The following is a 20,614-nucleotide window of genomic DNA, read 5'->3' as shown; positions in this document are numbered from 1 at the left end:
TTTTGTTTTCACTGGAAGGAAAGTTACTAAAATTATGTATTCAAGTTTCATTAATACAGTCAATGAACATTTCCATATTAGGTTCATAAATACAGTATCAGAAACACAAAAATGTATACTAAGTAATAAAGACCAGTTTTGGCATGTACTTACTTTGATCTCAAGCCTTCAACACATCATGTGGCTTCCTCAGGAGATAAGACAAGTTTAGTAAAGATTTAAGACACAGTAAGGTAAGTTAAAGATTAAAAAGAAAAAAAGATAACTTACGTTTTTCTTTTCAACCTTTAAGAAGGGGTTGAAAAAACTAATTCAGGTACCAGCTTTTTGGTATAAGGAAGCCATGTATGCAGCTAAGATAAAGGTATCAATTTTGAAACATGATCTTCAAACAATAATTAATTTATAATTACTACAAGATTGGAATGAAAGCAATTATTTTCGTGCCCTTCTAAAGAATGTCGAACTGCAACACCATGAATATATATTACATTGTAATATATGGTCAACTATACAATATCCCTGCAGATTTAATATTCAGCTAGCAACAGTGCAAACATTTATAATTGCTAGAGGCATGCACATTTCATTTTTGACGAAAACACGAAATCTGAAATAACACATCCTAATGTTAATTTTTCAAGTTTCTGAAAGGTGCATTTTCCCACCCTCTTTTGTCACAAAATGTACTGCAAAATGTGAAATAGACTCTTACCGTTTATATACCGACACGACACTTTATGAAGTCTGAGTTATTCAAATCACGGAAAATTGATTAATTCTGCTGTAAATATTTGAGAAGCAGGAATAAACTAATATTCTGGTAATGATTAAATGTGCTATTAGAAGGGATATGTTTATTTTGTGTAATAGTGCAGTTTTTATATCAAATTTGGGATTATATTCACATTTTTTAAAACCAAAATGTCATTTTATATGGTGCTTTTTTATGGCTATAACAGCGAAATTTCATTTTATTTACTGCTTTTGCACTGAAATTTTGCTTTCTTATTTACCAAAAAAATGTGTCTCTAATAATTGCATAAAGGGATTTCGAAAGCACTGAACTGGAAAATTCACCTGGCAGATGATAATATTCATGCACCATGGCAACCAGGTACTCTGTATTTTTTCATCCCTGACTAAAAGTATTAGTTTATATTGGAGCAAGTCACACATTCAGCAATTCATTAAACAGCCATAAGCCTTGTTAACTTACCTGACACATCTGAAATGCTAAGAAAATAATAAAGCAGCAGCAAAAACAATGTAAAATTGTCTCTCTGCAATGCACCAAACTTATGAAGACGCATGATAATGTGGAAGTAGGAACAGACATTCTCTTGCATTCAGTGAAGGTTATTTCAACAGTAACATGCTGCATGGAACTATGCAACACAGTGAATTTTCATACAAAACTCAAGCCTTTTTATAACACGTGGATAGCTATCACACGTATAATTTAAATGCACATGATTTTTTAAAAATAAAAACCAAAAAAATATGCTATACCTCATATTTTATTTCAAACTATATTTTCACATATGCTCCTAACATTGACAACATTTTATTATTTGTTGCCTTCATCTCCTCTCCCTGGCTATTCAGTTCACTTAGAGTCCTCTCTAAAAGTATTTTCACTTCACTACTGTCTTTGTCAGTTATTCTCCTTTTGGGTCTTGGTGTTTCGGCAGATAGGCATGGTGTATCCACCAAGCTGGATGGCCCTGGGCTGCCGAACACTGCCGGCATGTTATCTGACGTGGATGGGCTGCTGGACACTAAGAGAGGAGGAGAAATGTTGTGCCTCTCTCTCAATGCCGCATCCATGGCCTCATAATAAGGTCACGAATTTGGAGTTTCCTCCCCATTTTTGGTGCCAGTCCCTGTCCTTGGATCCTTTAGTTCCTGTGACAAGAAAGAGAACTCTAATTCCACACAATCCTTGTGTAATATACAGGAGAGGGCATCAAATGGTTTGAGCATGCAAGGTATCAAAATTATATTTGAGAGGAGTGAAGTTTATTCTCAATGAGCCAAGAATACATAGTTATCTACATCTCCACAGCTATATAAATTTTATTTTAGAAGGTTCAGGTTCGATCCCCAGTGAAGGTATATAGCAGTCCAAAATCCAGGAGATTTCTTTACAGTATTCAAATTCTTTAGATTATAGAGTTCTGGAATACTAATGCCCTGAATATCAGCTGTTATCTGCTTATAGTCTTGCTACCAAGAATACAAAATCTACTTAATCAAAGCAACTACAATTTCTAGGTAAATAAACATTGTGAAGTTTCAATTATTTTGCTTGAGATAACAAATTTGTTCGCTCAGCAAATGCATACCAAATGAAAATAAAGGAGTCCAATAACAATGAGACACTGCATTACAATAATTGCTGGTAAGAGGTGATTACATTTGTAAAAAGAAGATTGAGAGATTTGAGTAAAAAAATAATATCACAAGAGATGTATGCAGCAAAAGTGTACAAATACAAGAAAATACCATGATGATACCTGGTGTATATATATGTGTGTGTGTGTGTGTGTGTGTGTGTGTGTGTGTGTGTATATATAAGACTTTTCTTTCAATGTGGTGTTTATTGCCTCCTACGCCATTTCTGTTTATCCGTCCTTCTGGCATTCCTTCTCATCCTATTCCTGTATATATATTTATATATATAATGTTATTTAGGCCTGGTGGCCCTCCATCATTTTACATATATGTGTGTGTGTGTAGGACACGCACACACATACTAGAGGACCTAATTCTGAATTAGATCTCTAGTACATAACGAAATGAACTCCTTACGGTTTTTATGCAGCTCTATGAAGAACAATGGGAAAACGTCACAGCTAATAATTTTACCAAACTTACTTTGTACTTTCTAACCAGGTTCTCCCACTTCCTGCGACATTTTACCTCAGACAGTTCATCCTGAATCCCCATCAAGTGAATTACTTTTCTGTAAAGGATGGAAATATATGAACATACATGTGAACTGAACATACATGTGAACTATTTCTGATTCATTTATTTTTAGACACAAAAATTAAGATATCACAAGTGCATTGGAACACAACAAGCTGATTCTACAATATTAAATACACATTCGCATATAGCAATCAATCACGATGGCTTATATGTGTTTGTAAGTTTTTTGAAAGAGAAACAGTAAGCATCTATATTCACTGAAACTGGTGTTAACACCAAAATCATCACATCATTACAAAATTTGCAGTGTTCACCAAAGCATTTATGTTAACCAATGCTGTTATATATATATATATATGGTAGATTATCAGGCTTGGGCATGTGTGTTTGCGAGGATCCAATCATCAATTTCTCCATATCATCACTCATCCTCATATAATATTACATAATGAAACCAGATATACTAAGTAGCATTGTTATTGACACACTAATCCCTTCAAAATATGCCACCTATATTACACTCAGGAAAACTGTAAAAATCCACTGGTTCTAAACATGGTGCAGCTAATGAAATTTCTAATAAAAGATCCAACTGTTGAGCAAACTGTTGCCGCTGAATGTCAAACTGCATCAGACATTGCATGATGGTTTTTAAGACATTTAAAAGGCTACAAAGTTTATTACAGAAAAATGCTCTCACTACTAATATAGAAGTAATATTTTTTATAGGTGACTGTTCTGAAAGTTTAATGATTTTTTGCAAGTTTTATAGGAGTGTTACGAAGTGTTTTGGAATAACGATTCTCTAAGTATTATTCACCAGAGAATAAGTAAAAGTAGTTGAAAAGTAATTTACGTGATAATCCACACTTTAAATTGAGCATATGTTCTTCATTTAGAGATGTCTCATGCATGGAATCTTATTTGAGGCTCAAAGGCAGTTTCATGCTTGAGACCAGTTTATGTGATCAGCTGTTGAAAGCATTTAGGGATGTTATTTAGTGCAAAGAGCCCTAAACCTGGTACACCTACAACGAAAGCATTAACTCCTCCACGCCTCACATGTGGCAGCAGCAAGCAGTATAAACATTAAAAAAATGGCTGATTGCAAACAAAAAATCATATAGGAGTGTGAGGAATGCAAAACAGTTTTCCAGAAAACACAGCAAGTAATCATTAAGCTTTCAACGTATGGGATAACAGACAAACAAAAATCATACCACGTCCAAAATACCTCTGTACCATGATTAGTTAGGGATTAAAGAATCGGAACTGGGGCCATTTTGCTTATTAATCTCAACATAATAAGTAATTTACTTATGTGTATTGCAAGTAAAAATATTGCAATATCAAACAATCTCAACATTATTGAAGAGAACATGTGAAGGAAATAGTGCAGTCTGATGTACCTAACAATAAATGATACTTCATACCAGGGATAGAAAAAACAAACTAATTCAGACACCAGCCACTTTTCTTTTTGGTAAATATGGTCCAAGAAAGCCATGAAACCAACTAAGATAAAGCCACACATTTTCAAATATGATCTCAAAACATTAAATGTATTAATTAAAACAGGATTAGATTAAAATTAATTAATTCGTACAGCAGAATGACATTCCTAAAGAAGCCTCAACTGTTAACAGCATGATAATCGTCACCACAGATTTTAAAATTCGACTAGCAACAGTGGAAAATTTATGACACGTTTATTATTCTGATTTAATGATACATATGCCACAGAAAACACAAACATTAAAAAACACATAATATATGTTTTTTTTTTATATAAAAAAAAGGTGATTTTAGCACAAATGAACTCTGAATATATAAAAAAAATATCTTTGGCACAATTTATTAAATTCAGGCAGCAGGTGACAGGGAAACTGGGAAACCAGTATTTTTCTATCCAGCTTCTTACAACATATTTAATCCGCTTCTTTTCCTCTAGGCAAAGCAGAGTATCCACCAGCACTTTAACCCTAGAAAGCTAATGTGTCCTGTGCCAAACGTATAAGCTAACCATTCGTCTGCTGAACTACTGATTTCTGCAGAATTAAAATGCAGCCGAATTTTGCAAAAACTCTTTTATTTACTACAAAAGTTAGCATTTACTTCTGAAATACATGAATAGATTTGTCAGGAATGGAAAATTATATATATTTATAAGACTTGTGTGCACTCAAAGCAACACTGACGTGTTCAATGCACATGGCTTGAGCCATGGCAGCAGAAGAAGCTGGTCATCCTCCTCTAACGAGAGGGTCACAATGCACCAATTTTCCTTATTTGTTGCTGAGCAAGGGGGTTTATCCAGGAATTTTCCGAGGGGAAGGGGGGGGGGGTTGGAAACTTCGGGGATGTTAAGTTGGACGGTTTTCAAATCTGCATTAGTTTCTTGCATTTCCACGTTCAGGATGATAGCAAAATCTTAGGTAGTTGTTGTGGAAGTTTTGATATATGTAGACACTAATGTTTCGTCTGCCAGACAACGCATTAGCTTTCTAGGATTAAACAAATATAAAAGATAGTTACACTTAAAGGCTGAATATAAACAAATATATAATTACCTGCATCCCACCTTTGCAGCATTACGCTTGCCAGTGAAAATATATGAATGTTCAACTCTCAACTGAATGAACTGCAGAGTTCTCACCTCAGTCCCTGAAAAAAAAATGTAAGTATGCTTAGTAGATTACTTGAGATAATATTTATAAGTAACTCTGCTTAAAAAAGTTGAGCTACCTGTGTATGGTCCTGAACCACAGTTAATAATTCTTTCAAACTAATTTGAGTGAGAGGATAATGGGGTCGTTCTTCAAACTTATATAATTTTTGGGTAATGGTTCAGATTGTTTTAGGATTTTAAAAATGATTGTCACACGAAATTTGAACCTTCTTTACAATAACGAGTACTGATTGGATTTCTAATAAAAGGTTGGTAACAGTTAGATATAGTGAAAACACATTTCTTCTAATTTACAGGAGAAAAGACGGTAAAAAAAGGTAAAAAAAAGTGCTCCCCTGTGCATAGCACCATGCCATGAAGGCGTATAGGGGGTGTAGAGAAAAGACGGGAAAGTACTTATGGAATTGAGTTCCTGTGGACTTTTGGAAGCTGAAAATAGTGTTGTTGTTTTTTTTTAATTCATGCAACCATTACCGTCGACTTCGTGAATCAAATGTTCCATGCGTTCGATTATGTAACCCCCTGTCAGTGTAGCAACCACATGGTAGTTTAGTTTTACAAGATGACGTGTGAGCTGTATTTTTATTTTCAATTTAATTTTATATGTTTGCCTAACCTAACCTTCCGTGATGTGACATTTTTCTACGCAGAATAGTAATAAAAGTATTACGTCACATTATCGCGTAAAAAACCTCACAGTTTTCCTCATCACTTCGGTACGCTTTGCGTCAGTCTTTTGTTAAGGCTAGTTGTTTCAATCCCCGCTAGAGGCCCTCAGCGTTATCGCCGTTTTTCGCGATTACGCATAGCCAGAAGCAGCAGTTTTTGGACAGAGTCTCGACTGGAAGGAAACCACAGGAAGCGTTGGGCAAGTTTTTCTTCTTGTTCCCATGGATCGACCTTCGAGAACATTGCCCACCCCCTTTTTACTCTCAGATCACGGCAAAAGCAGTTCTTCTAAACTGTAGGGAGAAGAATACCCGAGAGAGTGGTCGCTGTTGAAAGGTGATCAACGTGGTGTTGTGACTATTACGAAAGTGTTTTGACTGTTGCCCATTTTGATTCCCGAAGTTGACTACGCATGAGGTGGGTGTAATGTACTATGTTCGAGAGAAGGATACAGGCTGTCATTCAGAAAAAAGGTCAGGTCGTGACCAGAAGTCTGACCAGAATGCTGTCGTGGGATCGATTGTGATATTGAACTATTCTCCTTATCTTCATTTGTGCTGCTGACGGACGTAAATTTTGAGAAGACGTCTTTGGGCATAACAACGCTTAGTGAGAGGATGATTGACTTTTGACGTTACTGTTGTTTATGGAACACTGCAGGCGAACGACTCGTCGTTGAGGTATGTACCTTTTGTGTTAACCGGTAGCGGATAACGAAGTGTCTTCGCCAAATGTACATAGTTGTGGCAGATTATTTCCGCGAGTGAATTGCCAAGTAATGTTGTAAAGAGTGCAAACGCAAAGATTTACCTTTTTTCCTCGGAAACTGTCAAGACGAACGTCTCGATTGATCCGAAAAGACCAGGTGCGACGTTTTGCCCCCCTTCTTGTCCACGTATGCCTAATTTGATGGTCTGCCTATGTACGGTACTTTCATAGTGTCGCGCTTTATGAATGCCAAGAAAGGTGTTCGCGACGAGCTAGTAAAAAAGGGAACTTAGAAAATACATTTGTGCAATTTTCACGCCGACGTATTGGGGAAGAATTGACACGCAACGTACCTTAGACAAAACCCTTGTAAGAGCACCAAACAAATTGAGATTTGTGTAATGTCATTTCAAAAGGTCAAGGATTCATGATTATGTATTCATAAGTTATAAGAGAAACATTTTTATAGAAATTGCTGATAAGCTATTTGGTAAATTAACATTGGTTTAATGGGGAATATGAAAAATGCTGTTTCATAGGAGAGTAACCTTAAGATATTGATCTAAACTATCATTACTAGTTCGGTGAAGGATTGGACCATTGAACGGACGCTGGTTCGTCCAATTGTGATGTTGATGTATTTTGATGTTGGGAAAAATAATAGCCATTCTGCGTTGCGAGGTTATTATAATAAATTAGACCACGCATCGCAAAAAATCAGAATTTTGGTGTTACCTATTTATCCTGGCAAATATACCTTGATTAAACTTTGGTAATTAGATTTGTAAGTTTGGTTCACGGAACGGTATTCCCTTTGTTAATTTGTTGGGTAATCCCGATTCACGGTTCTCTTACGAGACTGAGGCGACTGTGTAAAAAAAACACGTCATAAGCTTCAAACAAAACGACCTTTGTAATTGTTCGGTTTGGGTACGTCTAATTTTTGATTCCACGGCCTCAGTTCACGTCCTTCCATTTATTTATTATTCAACTACCCACCTAATAAGTTACAGTGAATGGTTTGTGGATCAATTTTAGCCTAAAAACAATCATCTTTCGGTTAATAAGTGTTAGTGTAGCAACCACGCGGTAGTTTTACAAGATGATGTGCGAGCGGTTTTATTTCTTTCAATTCAATTTTCTGTTTGCTTAACCTAACTGAACCTAACATAACCTTCCGTGAATGGTTTGTGGATCAATTTTCGCTTAAAAACCCTTTGTGAATAGTTTGTGTGGCATTTATCGGTTCATTAAGTTTGGAAACACTGCATGGGAGCTGACGATAGACGTGAGTCAAGATTTGCCTGCCAATTAGCAACGACCAATAAATACATGTAATGTTAAAAATTACGCTTTTTTTTCAGTGAAAAAAACATAATCCCAAGTTGAAAAATGTTCCGCTATGCATATAAGGTAAGTACAAATGTAAGTAATTCGGAACTAGCGAGATAAATCTGTTTTCACTATATCTAACTGGTACCAAAAAGTTATTTATGTTGAAAAAAACAACAACTTTAAAATCACCTTTCGCAAGCTTGTATGCTTCCCATGGACAAGGTATTCTCCATTGACAAGCCTCAGTAAGTATCGTGGACTAGTGGGAATGAATGTAGAAGTAAATCGGAACCTTAGTAGAATGCATGTAGGGACTTTATCTTAATGCTAAAAGTACCAAACCTGACCTGCCTAACCTAACCACGAAAGCATATATTGAAAAAATCTTAAGTACTTGCTGAAACTCTGCAGTATGTGTTAACAGACTTAAATCTAAATCGAACCATGTAAAAATTGCATTTGTAGTACAATAAAATCGCAATAAAACAAAACTGACTTGGGCCAATTTTTGGCCATGACCATTTTCACCAGAGTGGTGAGAATAGCACATAGAGCCTTTTTCACCAGGATCTGAGAACAGCATATGCGGCTAATTTTACCAACAAAAGTAAAAATCTGATTCACACCATAACATTCTATTTTATCTTCATTGGCAGTGTTGCTAAACTTACTGTTAAGAAGATAATTTAAATTAAGAATGGGTGTGACTACTACTTTCACCAGGCAGTGAGAATAGCAGAAAGTGCTCAAGACCAGAAATTACATGATCAGGTGTTGGGAAATAATTATAATGCTAATAGCCCCACACCTGACGTGTCTAACCTAACAATCACATTTACCCCTTCATACTTGTCATCATGTAACATTAGCAGCACCAGTCCATCTGTACAAACCAACAACTAAAGAATACACACATCCACATAGCAGGCCAGGCAATGTTGTAGATCAATACAATACAATATATTTATTCATCGTTAGACATTGTACAATGCAATAGATGTCGTCAGTTATTGGTTACATATTTGTTATTGTATATATGTAAATATATAATTATATATAGAGAGAGGGATTACATGGAACTCCAATATGTTATAGATACTAATATGAGAGTATATGCATATATAAAGTAAGAGTACATAGACATTAGACAATTATAATATTAGTGACGATGAAATAATATAAATATGGCAGTGGCAATATACACAACAATAATTCATAAAACAGTAAATAAACAATACAATACATTCTAGAATATTAAATCATTTTTGGGATGGATTTCAAATTCTTCTAGATTGTAGAAGACCTTTTCTTTTAACCAGGGTTGAAGTACACTTTTAAATTTTTTAAGAGAGACACTGTGAGCAGCTTCTGGTAACATGTTGTATAACTTAATTCCTAAATACTTGTAACTATTTTGTGTTTTACTTAATCTGATTGATGGTGTGTCGAGCTTGTAACAGAATCTTGTATTGTGTCTGTGCACAGTGTGTCTTGCGTTATAATTATGTACATTTTCTTTTGTATACACTAGACAGGTAAATATATATGAGCTTGGCACAGTCATTATCTTTAGTTCTTTAAAGAGATTTTTACAGGAAACAGACTGATCAAAGACTCCTGCCATGCTTCGTAAAGCTTTTTTCTGCCAGATAAATACATCCCCAGCACCAGATGAGTTTCCCCACAAGAGAATTCCATAAGTCAGAAGGCTATGAAAATATGCATAATATGATTGCAGCAACAAGTCCTTGCTAATGCATGTTCTAAGCTTTTTAAGTAGAAATACCACCCTGGCAAGTTTGGAACATAGGTGATTTGTTTGTGACTCCCAAGATAGTTTGGAGTCTAAGTGTAAACCAAGAAGTTTTACAGAAGTCCATTCATGGCCATTTCCTAATGTAAAAAATATTTTCTCTGTTTTATTTTCATTAATTGTAAGTTGATTTGTTTCAAACCAAAAAGTGGACCTTTCCTCTATTTCCTTATCAAGCTTCTCAACTGTAAATTTGTCACTCCCCACTGTAAGGAATGTGGTATCATCTGCATATAAAACAGTCTTATGAGGAATAATATTAGGTAAGTCATTTATATAAATATTGAACAACAATGGGCCGAGGACAGAACCTTGTGGAACTCCATTTTTTATATTTAAGAATTCTGATTTTATGTTGTCTACAGTGACCATTTGTTGTCTATTTGATAAGTAGGATTTTATTAGAGCAAGTTCAGTTTCTTTGATGCCATAGAAGTGTAATTTTTTTATTAATATTTGATGGGAAACAGAGTCAAAGGCTTTACTCAGGTCGATAAGTGTTGCACTTACAGAAAGTTTGGATTCAAATGCATCTAACACTGTGGAAACAATGGTTTCATTCGCTTTCACAGTGGATAAATGGGCTCTGAAACCATATTGTGCACTTGTATATAAATTATTATTTGTGAAATAGCTATCGAGTTGATTATATAAACAGTGTTCTATAATTTTTGAGACAATGGGAACAAGTGATATAGGACGGTAATTGTCGGGGCTCGATTTATCACCCTTTTTATACACGGGTATGACGACCGAGAGCTTGAGGCAGGAAGGAAAGTGCCCACAATACATCATCCAGTTTATGAGAATGCAAAGTGGGTACTGTAGAATATCAATGATTCTTTTTAAAATAAAGTTCGACATTCCATAAAAGTCTTCCGATTTTGAATTATTTAGTTTTTGTGCTGCTTTTAAAATATCAGCAGGTTGGGTCTCATGCCACCGGAAGTCAGTCAAAATGTTACAGATGTCTTGTGACATGAGATTATTATATTCATAATCAAATTGGTTCATAGAATTGTGGTTTGTATCCAATTTGTTACCTACCCTGACAAAGAAATCATTAAATTCGCTTGGAGTAATCGGAACATTTTCTTTTCTTCTGGGTTTCCCTCTGCCTAATTCTGCCTTAATGACATTCCAAGCTGCTTTGCATTTATTATTGGAGTTATTAATAAATTTATCATTTGCTGTGCATTTAGCTTCTCTAATTTCTGATCTGTAAATATTTCTTAATTTGATATATCTGTTCTTATCTGTGTTACCATTTTTAAATCCATTATAATACATCATAAGCAAGATTTTTAATTTACTCAAGTGTGGATTATACCATTGACCTAAGTGTCTTTGTTCGCGTTTAGCTTTAATTGGTTTCTCCTTTTTTTGGACTCTAGGACAGCAGTCGTTACATATATCAGAGATGGTACTCATAAATTTCTCAAATAATGCATCGACATTTGCACTTGAGAAAATTAAATGAATCCAATCAACGTCTTTTAATTTGTTTCTTAGTATATTCAGCCTGTTATCATTAATTAGTCTAACAGATTTAATTTGTTTATGTATAGTATTCAGAGGTATATTATTGTTCAATTTTAACCATAAGCCTTTGTGGTCCGTTAAATAAAATGTATTGAATATCCCTATCTCATAGCAGTATTTATCTAGGTTTGTTAAAATGTTATCTAGACAAGAGTCTAGTCTTGTTGGCCTATTGTTTGCGCAGTAATAGTTGAAAGATTTTAAAATATTTAGAAGATGTATTTGCTTAGGGGTACTGTTTCGAATGTCAAAATTGATGTCTCCAAGAATAATTATTTTATGTTTGTTAAAGTTTTTGTCTAGGTACGAAATAATATTTTGCACACACTCGATAAAAAATTCTACATTACTCTCAGGTGCTCTGTACACTGAGATAACAATTGTTCTTAAATTTGGCAGTGACATAGCAGCCACTTCAAAACACCATTCTATGCAAAACTGACTAACATCTAGGCTAGCTCAAAAGCTAGAGGGAACGCGGTTTCGGAACATCTCTGAGGTGTTCTTATGCGCAAGTTGCAAGCGAGTCGCATAGAAACTGAATCAGCTGGTGAGGGAGTTGCAACACGTGACTTTTGGCGCGTGTTTACAATTCTCGAGCAGCGTTGCAAGTGAACAAAAAAACAGTGGGTAACAATGACTCAATGCAGAATTGTACAACACCAAAAGCTCACTAGCAAAAACAATACAATAAGCTTATATTATGTGTTGTAAATACTGCAAATACGATCAAATGAAGAAACCAACAATGATTTATTCCAGGTCTTCTATGCCGTCAAGTTCGGAATCTGAATCGGACATTTCGCAACAAAAATCTTCTGCACTTGAGAATGAATCGTTCGCACTGCTGCTACTGTCGCCAACACTGAAAGCAAGACGCTCCATTTCTGGTTTCAGCAAACCCTCCATCCGAATGTATTGTTCCTCAGTTTTTCTAACATTGCTGCAACATGACTCCCATTCCTCCTCTCCAATCAGCGAAAACGCTTCCTTACACAGTTCCCACACATCATTTAATTTGAAAGTCACCTTGCGATTTGCAACCCATTGTTTAGAAATGCCCCAAATTTTCTCTATAGCATTTAAATCGGGATGATATGCAGGCAAGCGAACGACAGTGTGGCCATGTTCATTCATCAGTTCGTCTAAAATGTAGGATTTCATCTTCGGTTTGTGCAGTTGTATAAGGCCGTAAAGTTCAGGCTTGAACATATCGTCGGTAAATGGTATATTGTTTTTTTTAATGGCCACTCTTGCATTTCCTTTTTCTTGGTGTTAGACGAAGGGCATCTTTCTTTCTGGATATTGTGGTAGGATGCGTTGTCGATTACGAAGACGGAATTTGAGGGTAAATTTGGAATGACCATTTCTCTTATCCACCGCATGTAATTGCTGGAATTCGTCTCCGAGTGGTAGTCTCCAGTTTTCTGATTTGATTTAAATATCAGAAGGGCGTTAGGGATGAATCCCTTTTCACTGCCTGCATGGACAATAATGAGACGTTGCCCCTTGGATATTGGAGATTTCAGGCCCTCGAGACTATTGTTGTACCATGTTTTAGTGGTTGTGTGGGAACTATGGATGTATGTTTCATCGGAATATACAATAGGACCGGTGATTTATCCACACACCCCTAACACCCTCCCAAATTTTGATGAACACCCCCTACAGCAGAAAAGTGGAACACCCCCCTGTAGGGGGGTGCAAGTATGGATTTTTATATCAACAATAGAATAGCAATACTTCAACATAAAGGAACCATTTGGTCCTTTCGATCAACTACAACCAAAGTGTCAAAGAAGGAGGGTGGAATGTTCAGCATGGTCATTTCCTGGAAACACCAGCTTCGGAGCTTCCTTGACAAGGCTTTGGAAGGAACACTGCCATCTGGAAGATGTCAAACTGACCTCTCGTTCTCCTTCCAGGGAGCACATACCGCACACAGTGTTGACAGTTCAGCGTTTGAATACCTAAATAAATATTTCTTAAATACGTTACAGATTTGTAAATTGAACCCCTGAGTCAATGATATTTACATTTCGTTGCATTTTCCTTTTGATTCTTTCATGTGAAAAATGTACGATAAAAGTAAGGGAAGATATTCAAAGATGCAGGTTTGACTTCTTGTAGTGAATTGTGTTACTATGGTTAGCAACACTATTTTCTGTAACTTGGGCGAGATGGATGATTTTGGAGTGGTAGAGAAGAGAACGGTCAAATGCCTTAGGCCTTAGGCCAGAATCTCTGTGTAGCATTTCAATTCGTGTGTTGTCGTTCTGCTTAGTGTAACAATGTCTGAAACTTTACTGCAAAAGTGGTTGAAGAAGATACGGGATTTTGAAAAAGGGAATGAAATCAGACAGAAAGAAACCGAAAGGGGTGAGTAGAGAAGCAGTGACACTATACGTAGGTATAATTTCTGCCAACGGATATTCATAACGTACCAATATAAAATTTACTGACAGTGTATTCGATATAAAACGGCAAGTATTTCATGAAGAACCGAAGTGATTCATTCATGTCTATAGTTGATGTATGTGACCATTTTTGTGGCTCTAAGAGTTCTTACTTTTGTAAAAGAAATTATATATTAGAAAGAGAGTTGTAAAAAAAAGGGGGAGTTCGCACGAGGTGGTTGCCTGGGAGCTAAGGACAAATAGGGTGTCGAACAAGAAAGACAGATAAGAATAGAAAAACATTAACGTCGTGGTGTCCTGTGAAATTACTGGCATCCTATTAAATTAAAGTTATTGTCAGTTTGCAAAGATATAGATTTAGTAAATATTATCTTCCTCTTTTTATGTAGCCGGTTCCTTGACATAATGACATTTTTAATTTTTCCAAATATTAAGAGGAAGCAAAGGAAGTATAAGGAATTAAACATAAAAATAAATTTAATTTACATTAAGTCCCAAATTTATACCTGACCATAGGCGCACCAGTGGGGGCACGACGGCGCTTGCCACTCACTGCCTGCTGGAAAACGTGGAGATAAAAATTTTGTTTGGTTCATTGTGCTCTTTGTGCTGGAAAGTGAAATAAATGCTATTCAGTTTTTAAATAAATGAAAATAAAACATGACCTCAATTTAGAAGTGAAAATTCCTTGCCTTCCCTTTGCAGCTAACATGCCATACCAGGGCTACTCTAGGACCATGATAAAATTCAAGTATAATTCCCGGTTTTCAAGGCGAACTTTCCAAAAATTCAAGCAGATGTTTTCTCTATTTCGTATTACCGGCTCTCAACATCCACACACAAATATCTTAATAATAGAAAGGGTCTATGTGATTCCATCCAAAAATTATAATTCAATTAAAATATTTATTTTAAGGTGCTGAGTTTCGCAACCACGATTTTTTGTCTGAGTGGGCGGGGAGAAAATATCAGGATAACTAACTAACTAACTCTCTAGCCTTCTTAAACCCGAAGGTTCATGGCTGCAGCAACACAGGCCTTCCATGTTTCCCTATCTTGAGCAAGATCTATATACTCTTTTCCATCCCTACCGATTTCCCTTAGGTCCATCTCAACGTTGTCCCTCCATCTTCGTCTTGGCCTTCCTACAGGTCTCTTACCATCAGGTTTCCCAACAAGAATCCTGTAAACTCCTCTTTCCTCTCCCATTCGTGCCACATGGCCTGCCCACCTAAGTCTTCTTGATTTAATTATTCTAATAATATCTGGACATGAATACAAATTATGTAGTTCTAAATTATGTAACCTTCTCCACTCACCTGTCTCCTCATCCCTTTGAGGTCCAAAGATTTTCCTAAGGATCTTATTTTCAAATACTCTCCATTTATGTTCCTCTTTCAATGTAAGGGACCAAGTTTCACATCCATATAATACTACAGGCAAAATTACGGTTTTGTATATTTTAACTTTTAGCTTCTTAGATATTAAACGAGAAGACAAAAGTTTATGAAGAGAGAAGTAACATGCATTTCCTGAATTAAGCCTACTTTTTATTTCCTCTTTAATATAATTTTCATTTGTTAATATTACTCCTAAGTATTTGAATTTGGAAACTGGTTCAAACAAGTTGTTATCAATAATTAGATTTTGATTATTACCTAACACTTGGTTTCGGCCTGTAAGCATATATTTAGTTTTCTCTTTGTTAACTTCCAAACCTATCTCTTTAGCAGTTTTGAAAAATACTTGAGCATTATTCTTAATTGTATTCACATCATCCCCCAGTAAGTCTACATCATCTGCATATGCTAACAACTGAGTCATACCATTTAATTTTAGTCCTTCTTTAGTTTCTTTTACCTTCCTAACAGCATATTCTAAGGCAAAATTAAAGAGCAATGGAGATAATGCATCTCCTTGTTTTAACCCATCATGAATTGTAAATTTGTCAGACATATTAATACCCACACGAATTTTACTTTCTGTTTCACTGGTGCATACTTTTATCATGCTAACAAGCTTCTTAGGTATTCCAAACTCTACTAATATATTATATAGTTTATCTCTTTTGACTGAATCATATGCTTTTTTATAATCAATGAATAGCTGATGGACATTTTGATTATATTCCCACTTTTTCTCAAGTGTCTGTCTGATGTGAAAAATTTGATCAGTAGTTGATCTGTTACGTTTAAATCCACATTGAAAATCACCTATAATTTCATTAGCATATGGGGTTAGTCTTGTTAAAAGAATGTTAGATAATATTTTATATGTTGTTGAGAGTAGAGAAATTCCACGGTAATTATTGCAGTTCATTTTATCACCTTTTTTAAACACAGGAACAATTATGGATTCTTTCCACTGTTGAGGTATTTCTTCTTTATTCCATATTAAACAAATTAATTTATGAATTTGACATATTAAGGAATTTCCACCATATTTAATTAACTCGGCTGGTATTAAATCAATGCCAGGTGCTTTGTTATTCTTTAGCCTTTTAATAGCATCTTTAACTTCAGTCAAGTTAGGTTCTGGAACTAAAGGTTCTGCTGTGTGTACTTCATTCACTTCTGATTTATCTCCTACATGGACATTTAAAAGGTCATTAAAGTAGTTCTTCCATCTATTTAGAATATCACTTGGGTCAGCTAGAAAATCACCGTCTTTATCTTTTATCAAGTTTACTTTAGGTTGCCACCCCTTTCTAAACTCATTTACACCTTTATATAAATCTCTGATATTTTTATTTTTGCTTTTTGTTTCAATTTCATTAATTTTGCTTTTCAAGTAATCTCTTTTTTTACTTCTAAATGTGCGGTTAACTTCTCGCTTAATTCTATTATAATTGTTTAGATTTGTATCATCAGAGTTATTTAACCACCTAAGTCTAGCCTGATTTCTTATTTCTATTAGATTATGACATTCATTATCAAACCATGGCTTACTTTTTCTCGGTTTATGGTATCCTATACTTTCTTTAGCTGCTGATTCTATTGCATTACGTATGTGCTCCCAATTCTTATTTACGTCTGTTTCATTTATATTTTCATCATCATTTAAATCCTGCAAAACATCAAATCTATTTGACAGTTTAATTTGGTAATCTTTCTTAATTCTTTCATTAACAAATTTTCCTGTATTAAATTTTAGAACTTTTAGATTTTGTTGCTTATGATTTATCACTGCGAGTCTTTCTCTTAATTTAGCAATTACTAAATAATGGTCACTGGCACAGTCAGCACCTCTATGTGTACGAACGTCAATTATACTAGTATGCCTTCTCTTATCAATGAGAATATGATCTATCTGATTATGAGTTTTACCATCTGGAGAAGACCAGGTATATTTATGGATATCTTTATGTTTAAAAGTGGTACTTTTCACAATTAAATTCTTTGAGGTTGCAAAAGTAATCAATCTTACACCATTATCATTACTTAATTCATGAAGACTTTCTTTACCAATTGTGGGTTTAAATGTCTCTTCTTTGCCAATTTGTGCATTACAGTCACCTAACAGAATTTTCATATCATACTGGGAAAATTTATCAAAGACCTGTTCTAACTCTGTATAAAAATCATCTTTAGTATTATCATCTTTATCTTCCGTTGGTGCATGTATGTTTATTAAAATAATTTTACACCACCTACCCTGTAAAACTGCATATGATATCCTATCATTAATAAATTCTACTGTTTTAAGAGCCGAGATATTTCTATTATTTATAAAAAAGCCTGTTCCAAAATTAGGATTTTCAGTACCACCATAGAAAAAAGTATAATTTTTAGTTTTACAATTCCCTTCTCCTGGCCACCTAACTTCCTGGACAGCTACTACATCTAATTTATACTTAATTATCTCATTAACTGTACACTGAAATGCCCCAGGCCGGTAAAGGCTCAGAACATTCCAGGTGCCTAATTTAATATATTTATTCCTAATGTACATCTTATCCTTAGTCCAGAGACCTCCCAAAGTAGTCCCCACCCGGAGATCCGAACGGGGGACTATTTTACCTCCAGAATATTTTACCTTGGGAACTTCCATGGCCTTATATTGTTGTTTCTTGACATGTGTTTTTACAGTGCAGAGTTGTCAGCTCTATGCCTAACCCCCAATATGAATGGAGGAACTACTACACAACACAAACACATTAGACAGCACAATTACTACACAAGACGAACACAAATACATTAGACAGCACAACTACTACACAAGACACACACAAACACATCACAACTATAACAAAATATAAACACAAACACACCACAACTATACTACACAAGACAAACACAAACGAATTAGACAGCACAACTATTACGCAAGACAAAACCAACATACTAGGCAACACAACTACTACACAAACATACTAGACAGCACAACTACAACACAAGACACATACATACACACCACCGATACTACACAAGACAAACAGAACATGCATTATCTTATGACTACAAAGAGGCAGGTCTACTCAAGTAAACAAAGAATGTACTGCACAAATTTAATGTTAAGGAAAAACTAGAATTATAAGGCATAATTCCTGCTAATTTTTACAATACTCAATTCAACAAATTTTTCAGGCAATTTTAAAAACTTTCCAGAACACTATGTATGAGTTGTCTTAATCAGGATAAATGCACTAATACAAATAATAATAATAATAGTTTTAATAATAATGTTATTATTATAACTTTATTATTATTATTATTGATTTGTTTTATTTTATTTCGCTTCTTGTGCCACGTTTGGCTAATTTGCGAAGATGGGGATGAGTGATATGATGAAATTGATGAATGGACAGTCACAAACATCCATGTCCAAGCCGGGATTCGAACCCGCCAGGACCAACATTGTTGCTGTTGTTGTTGTTATTATTATTAGTAGTAGTAGTAGTATCGAAGACGTTATTATCCTCGTAAATTATGCAAAAAGGGGGTGGAAGTTGGTGCTAAAGCATTTGTGTTCAAACAAACGATTTCAAATATATTTTCAACATATGGCACAGTAGTTCCAGTCCCGATTATCCTTTCTGTGCATTAAGTGGACTTAAAACCACAAGTGAATCAATCAATTATACATTTTTTTCATTTAGATAGTTCGGCACCCAGGTCCGACTTTTGCCGCCCCCTGGCTATGGAAGACTAAGAAAATGAGGAATTGCGAGCGAAACGAGCAAGAAAATTTTACAAAAATCATTTTTATTTGCATAAAATGTGAATAGTATTTGTATTAAAAAAGTTGTAATTTTTCACGTCTACGGAGAAAAGGAGAAAAATTGAAGTAGAATTCACGCATAATTCCCAGAGCCATTAATTCTTGCATAATTTCCGGAATTCAAGGAATTCCCGGTGAGTAGCTACCCTTCATACGTTTATTTGCACATGTTTTTCTTTGTTTTCTTTTAAGGCAAAGATACCCATGACTCATAATTCCCTAGTTTCTCTCATCCAGTATTTCAAAGATAAACTCTGAACAGCGTCAAGAGTATTTTCCAAAGTTTTGTAAGGGTATAGGACTTCAATATGAAATTCCTTGACCGATTTCGTTCAAAAGCAATACCAGGCATCTATCAACTTGCATCCCAACTTCCCACTATATTTTAAAGTCTTCATAAGCATGCTCTAAATATATAGTTTCATTACTTTATTTCAGTTTGTGAATCATTGTTTAAATAGAGATTTGAAAACAACAGCAGAATTTGCAACTCACTCGCAACATAGAACTATTAAAATTATATATATATATGCATATTTTCTAACTGAAGCTATTACAGCAGGGGGCATGTGCTGAGGTAAAGAGGGTGCCAAACGAACAAAGCAAGATTTAAAGAGTAAACATCGTGAGATACTGTGAAATGAAAGTATTGTCGCTATGTTTAATTAATAATATGCATTATCAGTTTGCAAGAAATAGTTCTAAAAATTTTCTTGCTCGCTTCGCTTGCGATATATTCATTTATTTAAGTGTCATGTTATAGCTATCTGTATTTAGACATGCAAGCGTGCGCACACCTATGCAATGCATTCTCACTGATGTTTCATCGATGAATTGGGCACCCCCTAAGATGAACTCCGACTTACACCTACGACAAGAACCATACAAATACAGTTAGAGAATATTGCGCAAGTGTTCCTATTTTCTTTATAACTAGCTTAAGAATTGCATGAAATTATTTCTGGTAATAATATGTTTAAATTTTCTGTTTTTCCATGTCATCTCTTGTCTTTTGTCTAACGATTGATTAAATCAAGTAGTGAACATTGTCGGAAAGTAATACTCGAAACGTTAGACTGAAATGTTAACATTATCACAAAAATCTATTTTCCATCTTTTCCTGCATTGACATATCTTTTCTACTGAAATGTTACGTGAACAGAGGGGGGGGGGGGGGTAATGTCTGGAAACATCTATGAACAAATTGAATTAGAAACAGTCCAAAATATTCACTTAACATCCCCAAACTTACACCCCCCAAAAGTTTCCAACACCCCTCCAAGA

The 20,614-nt window shown here is 35.0% G+C and overlaps 1 protein-coding gene across 1 annotated transcript; it reads right to left on the bottom strand.

Annotated features, from left to right (window-relative positions):
• Window positions 1-12,446: 12,446 nt before the first annotated feature.
• Window positions 12,447-12,905, bottom strand: LOC145996706 (uncharacterized). The gene has a single exon (XM_083133226.1). The coding sequence runs from the start codon at window positions 12,903-12,905 to the stop codon at window positions 12,447-12,449; it is 459 nt and encodes a 152-aa protein (XP_082989352.1).
• Window positions 12,906-20,614: the final 7,709 nt, after the last annotated feature.

The sequence above is a fragment of the Lepisma saccharinum genome, chromosome 13 (genome assembly GCF_977018435.1).
Source record: "Lepisma saccharinum chromosome 13, izLepSacc3.1, whole genome shotgun sequence".
NCBI lineage: Eukaryota > Metazoa > Arthropoda > Insecta > Zygentoma > Lepismatidae > Lepisma > Lepisma saccharinum.
The sequence above is the reverse complement of the archived record's forward strand: the minus strand, read 5'-3'. Positions and strand labels throughout refer to the sequence as shown.

What these genes read in the sequence shown, in the direction of transcription:
- LOC145996706 (XM_083133226.1), bottom strand. Translation starts at nt 12,905, where the DNA reads ATGTTCAAGCCTGAACTTTACGGCCTTATACAACTGCACAAACCGAAG.